The sequence below is a fragment of the Brachycentrus maculatus genome, unplaced genomic scaffold (assembly GCF_059751285.1).
Source record: "Brachycentrus maculatus isolate JH-2025_06_01 unplaced genomic scaffold, ASM5975128v1 h1tg001241l, whole genome shotgun sequence".
NCBI classification, from domain to species: Eukaryota; Metazoa; Arthropoda; class Insecta; order Trichoptera; family Brachycentridae; genus Brachycentrus; species Brachycentrus maculatus.
In genome coordinates this window covers 11049-17210 of record NW_028281921.1, presented here as the reverse complement: position 1 = coordinate 17210, position 6162 = coordinate 11049, and the positions used below count along the sequence as shown (strand labels likewise).

The 6162-nt window shown below is 40.2% G+C and overlaps 1 protein-coding gene across 1 annotated transcript; it reads right to left on the bottom strand.

The window, feature by feature from the left end:
- Positions 1–556: 556 nt before the first annotated feature.
- LOC148299260 (eosinophil peroxidase-like) lies at positions 557–3316 on the bottom strand. Its single transcript, XM_088276259.1, has 3 exons — positions 3125–3316; positions 1135–1364; positions 557–882 (listed from the first exon to the last, which is right to left on the bottom strand). Exons 1-3 carry the CDS (start codon positions 3314–3316, stop codon positions 726–728), a joined length of 579 nt encoding a protein of 192 aa, XP_088132385.1. The 3' UTR covers positions 557–725.
- Between the last annotated feature and the right edge of the window lie 2846 nt (positions 3317–6162).

Below are 6162 nucleotides of genomic sequence, written 5' to 3'. Positions count from 1 at the left end.
TCCGACGTCATTTTCACAGCTACAGGAAATCCAAATATTTTAGAAGCTGAACATCTTAAAAAAGGGTGCATTATCATCGATTGTGGGGTGCGTCGGGACCCATGCAACCCCAAGAAAATCACGGGAGATATCAGTGAATAAACTAAATAGTAAATGTGCTCGTATTATACACCTGTGCCAAAAGGCGTTGGGCCTATGACAGTCTACTCCTTAATGTATAATGTCTATCGAGTCTGGCTGAAGCAGAAGTCATAGTGATGGATCCGCATAACCCTATATTTAATATAAGTAATCGCATGTCATTTGTATATCATAGCTGAATACTGTAGATAGATATAAAAATATATATATATTGATGACTGAATCGTATTTAAAGAATGGATACTGACCCTCCTTTTATAATGCAATCATGAAACAACGAAGACGTCATCACTTATGGATCTTATTTATGTGTTTCTTCGTATAATATCTGCTAAGCTCGTCGACTTTATGGCTGCCACGATTTATTTGGGAAACGAATTCTCGTACCAGTAGCGGTCGCCCGTTCGAACCCTGTTCATTGTGTCACGGATTATGGCTGCCCCCAGCTCTCCAACTGATGCATTCGGCAGGGATACTTCTGCCATCAGACCAATGAAAGGATCCAACAAGTTTATATCAACATAGCACTCTTATAGTTTCTTCTTCATTTTGGGATCTTATGTCAGTTCTTCAAAGCTACGTAACTACTTGAGGCCCATATATCTTCTGAAAGTGTTGTAGTCAGGGAGGCCGTGGTCTCTTCCTCTCTGGATATTGATGGCTGCCAAATCCAAGAGCATTGTCCTATTAGCAGGTAGAGTCACAAGGAAGTTCCTCATGTCGTCGGTGACCCTGGCATCCCTTTTTTTGATGATATTCTTGGATTAGCCCTTCAGCAAATAGCCGAGATCCTCTTATTTCCGAATCAAAGTGGGGTTGTTGGTACCGTCCCTGACATGTATCCTTTCAATGATATTGTTTCGATTGTCCATCTTCAGCATGAATTCTGGAATTGTGAAATGACCAAAGCGGGTTGCAGCAGTCGAGAAGACGTTCGTAATAGTTGGGTCAACTTCAGGGTTATAAGCTGTATATTTTTGGAGATTATTTTACTTGCCCAGCAGAAGGGGCAAATAGTCATCATAAGTGATCTTGGCGATCAGGGCTGCCACGTAATTTCTCGCGAAGGCATACAGCTGCTCTTCAGTGTAGTTGTAAATCGCATAACGGCTGTTGAAGTAATCAATTATTCGGTTATGCTCCCGGACGAAGAGAGTGTTCATTGCAATTAGGACAATATTCTCGTTTACTCTCGTGTCCCCTGACAAAAACAGTGAGCTGTTCTATTGCTTCGTAAGAAGGTTGGCCTCATTTAACTTCAGCTTACCTTTGCTAGCTTTGAGCTTGGCCGCTGATTATTTATTCTCCCCATAAATCATCGATGCATCAAACCAGGAATTTAGTTCGTTTAGCTGCTCGCGAGCAAGCTTTTCCCCATTTGCAGAGTTTTCATACTTTGATCGGACGAAAGGCATAGTTATATTGCCTTTCCCTGAGGGATCGAAATGTGGATCTCCCTTAGGCACCTCGATTGGCCACGATTCAGCATTATCTCCTGCTTATTGAGCCTTAGTGAAGTGCAAATCGTGCGAGAGAAACTGCCCCCAAACTAAAAAGAGACCTGACAGATTTCCCGGATCCTTCTGTATTGTCTCATTCTTGGCGTCGCAGACGAGATTGCTGATCAGCCTGGCTGAGGGGCGATCTTGACCACTGGGGAATTTGCGATAGTCGCTGTAGGCAGATGGCGCTATTCTAATGAGCGGCCTGTGACTTGCTCCCCAGAAAGCGTGCCTCTCGTTATTTTGAGAACCATCGTAGCTCCTAGTGATATTGGCGACGCTTTCAAACATTCGACGGTAGTAGAACACGTTGCATGCGCAGACAGGGATAACAGGGGGATTTTGGGTCAGCCTCGACTGCACTGTTATGAAAAATAAGGCTATGAAAATTCCAGGTCCCATAAATATATTTATGAAAAACAGGCCAACTATAAATTTAAATATTGACACATATCCCTCAAACCCATGCAGCTGGCTATCAATTATAGGATTACCCTCTTAATGCTCAAGTTAATCATCCCACCCACCCACTCACAAAGATTGAAATAGTGCAACAATAACCTAAATTAATTTTCAGTAACATAATTCATTATAATATATTTAAAGAACTAAGTTCCCGCTCCCATTCCTGACGAAGGAGTTAAATGAGCCGAAGACTCCCAAGAGTATTATCTAAGGAAGTTTCGAGTCAGAAGGAAGTGGCCTTTGTCGGAACATCATTTACATATTAAAAAGAGCTGCCAAGTTTTTCAATATTCAACTTCCAACTGCCAACTTCATTGTTAATATATTTTCTTTCATAATTCATACACTTTTACCATTAGTTAATCTTTTGAATTCAACTTATTATATTAAAGATGTTTTTGTTGCTTGGCTCAGTCTGCAACTTACTGCGAAAGACAGCACCAATGGTACGGAATGATTGAATGATATTTAAAATCTGCCTGATAACCAATTAATATTGAATAGCAACTACAAAATATGAAATTAAATTCATGTAACATATATCACTATAATAAGGTCTCATCTGATATTCCGTGATTGGTCATATCGCATTATATTAAATAATATTAATTCTTGTATTTATGGATAAATGGAAATTTATATTAGAATCGCCATCTTAAATTATATATGAACTATTGCATAGAGTCTAAATTGTAACTTATGCTGACCTAGGGCTTCAAAATATATTGTATTAATATTAGAAAGTAAAGAGCTAGTCTGCAATAAAATAGCAGCCTGACAAATGTTCTACGCAAAACTGGTGGCAATTCAATCAAAGAGTTTTATTATGACATTTAGTTTCATCATTATTTTTGCTGTGACGCGAGGTAGTTTTGTTCCTGGGCTATAAAAGACTTGCGCTCCTGAAGATTTATATTATTCTTGATTCCATAACCCATATTACCTTCGATATGATATGTCTTCACTGACTCCCGAATTTTATGCCTCAACCTCCGGATTTTCACCATATTGCGAACCTTCCTCATGATTACAGCCATCAGGTAGCACATCACAAACTGATACCCGCACACAACACCGCATACAACAGCTCGGGTCACATTGCTTCTGAAGACTATGCTGCCAATATTGACACTCATATCCACACTCATGTCCTCGATTGTTAGCCCTTCGAAGCTGTGAGAGATGGCCAAGATGCCGATGATGCTCATGAGACAAATGATGAACTAGATGAGCAGATGGTGGCAATGCTTATTGAACAGGTGATCAGATCTCATCCGGTAAAGCTTCTGGGAGTTCGTATTCACGTTGATTGAGAAGAGCGTACGATCGAGAAACACGAAATAAAACTTATAGTTGTAAAGCAGGAGGAGGATTATGATGGAGAGTTTGCCGAATTTGTGGCAGGCCTCGTATTTAGTCTGCGCTGCTGTTGCTGCCTGTGTCATGAGGTATTGGCTATTGCTAATGACAAAACTCAAGTAGCTCGCAAAGCAGCTGAGGGAATAGATCGATTGAAAGACAACCAAGCCGTAAACAACACGAGCAAGCGAGTCTAACTTTGGATCCCTGCTGATAACAGCAGCCAAGATAACCTTTAACAATAGATCTATGCCGATCATTGCAAAATAGAAGTAATACTCAATGGCAAATATTCTGGGACTCACGCAAAACCTGAGCAGAATCAACACAAATAGGAATGCAACAGTGCAGAATATGACTACAATAGGGGTGTTCACGAATTTGTTGATATCGTCGATTAGTTTGGAGTAGTCAATTGGGAAAGTGCTGTTTTATGTGTTGTTTTATGTGTTGTTTTGTGGGGGCTTTGCACAGAATTGCGAATATTATAGACTGCTTACTTTGGCTGCATGTTCTGTGGGAAGCTTGTTCGTGTTCATGCTAAACTGTTCGGCACTCATGGCGACGATCTGGATCGGCTGGTCTGCGCTGCTGTAGTATACAATCTACTCTGATTGATTGTTGCTGCCAATAATATTACCCGTGACTGTGACCTCCACCGAGAAGTATCCCGACCCAAGGGGATTGAACAGAGGAGTCCTAATCTTCAGTAATCTTGGCAGGAGTTCGGCTGTCCGGCTGTCAACAGGGTACTCGTACATGCCATACTCATCGAAATCGTACTAATCCGATGAGGGGAGTCGTACCGGCCTGCTATTCCCGTTGGTTATTGTAAGGATGCTGTTGCTAAGACTGCAAGGCAACTATATGGTGGATTATCCGTAGACTGATATTTATTCTGGCCGATTCTAAATTGTGCACGTTAAGGAGGAAGACTGCTGGGGCAATAGCTCGTATACTGCAGTGAGGGATTATGGAACGATCGATACGGCTATCGTTGACCACGAGTTAATGAAACTACCGTTTGATATGACCATGCTGAGCTATAATGCCGATTTGCACCCGACTATTCTATCAATTTTATAACTACCACTGGCTTCAGACTAAGCGTGCTTGATTGAGAATGATCTGACATACGGGAACTATAGCGGGTACTCCCATTTGACTGAAAAGCTACCCGAAACTAACTATTTTGACAAATTTGGGTCTGCGACTGCGACCTTAATCATATGCTTCTTGTTGTAAAAGCCTGTCGAGTATTTGGGACAGACCACATTCTTCAATGTGAACTTGAATTGCGAATGAGTTTCATTTATTTTACTTTTGACTTGGCCGTACTTTGTGGAATTCTCACTATAGAATATATTCAGACAATAAAAGTGTTTATGGTGCGCTAAGGTGCAGGTGTTGACACTGGAAAATGTGATAATGCGTCCATCGTTGAGATGCACGTACGGTGGCTAGTACACGGATTACAGGCTTATCTCTTCAGGGAAGGAAATCCAGAATGTGGGCTCAATGGTGGAAGATTTTGTTTGGAGCGATTTATAGACATCTGAGATGATTGAGAATGTTAATTCGCAAGATTTGGAATAGAAGTAGCCTTATGAGTTTTATATGCGTGCATCCAATGAGAAGCACAGCTGCTGTTTGACAAGAATCAGCACCATTAAGCAAATCGATGGCATGTTGCTGAGGGATGCCTGAGGAGTTGGATTATTGAGCACTGAGGGCATTGGTTGAAATTGATTATAAATCTGTGTTCATTGCTATTATGGATTGGCCCTTTGCTATTTTGGCTTATCTTCTGCAATATGATCTCAATATAATAGGCAATATAGAAACCAATTATTAAATCGGATGGTGTTAAATGCAAATTACAGGCTCATAATAGATAAATGCCAATGATCCAATTTTAATGGTATTCTGCTTGAACAATTAATAGATAAACCGCTATTCTCGAATAGATTGTTTACTTTTCGACCAATAAATATTCCTATAATACAGCCATTATCAGATTTAATCAAAACAAAGTATATATCACTTTAGGTGCAATAGGGTATTATTTATAAATGCTTTTGATGTTCGTAGTTTGAATTATGGTGTGATGCTGATTATGATATTCATTTGAGTGAAATATATAACTTCCAGATGTCTACAACCTCATAAATGCTCTAAATTCTTAAAGAAGGACCCTTGAAAGAATCAGGTATTCTCGAGCATTTTTGCCAACTCATCGGAAACCTCATTAGCAATAAGAATGAGCTGAACAAATTCAATCAAATCTAGCTGCTCTCATACTTCATTCGTGAGCATAAATTCGAGTTTAAGGAACTCCTGCAGGACTCGGACTTAAGAAACAAAATCAAACAGCATAAAAAATACAATGCCTATATTGATGGCTTTGAAAAGTTGTGTGCTCAGCTCTCCAAAGTTTAAAATAATATCACCTACCTGCAGCCAGATCTGGAATCAGAGTACAGAGCATTCAAAACTGCCAGCATCTCCATCGGATAGAATAATTACTATTACTTGTCAAAGGCCATCCGAACTCTCGCCATTAAGAACAAGGTCAAAGAAATTAGATTTTGGGGGAAGATTCTTGGGAAAAAAGACTACTTTGTGATTCAGGGGATCAGCTCGAGTCCTTACTTATCTGAGGGTGACCACGATATTGAGCCATATGGAGTAGGCG

Excerpts from the sequence above, each read along its gene's own strand:
- LOC148299260 (XM_088276259.1), bottom strand. The coding sequence starts at position 3,316 with ATGAGCATCATCGGCATCTTGGCCATCTCTCACAGCTTCGAAGGGCTA. Across the intron at positions 1,365-3,124 it reads TGGCTGTAATCATGAGGAAG|AACAGCTCACTGTTTTTGTC; the intron begins GTTCGCAATATG and ends ACGAAGCAATAG. Across the intron at positions 883-1,134 it reads TTGCCCCTTCTGCTGGGCAA|GGATGCCAGGGTCACCGACG; the intron begins GTAAAATAATCT and ends CATCAAAAAAAG.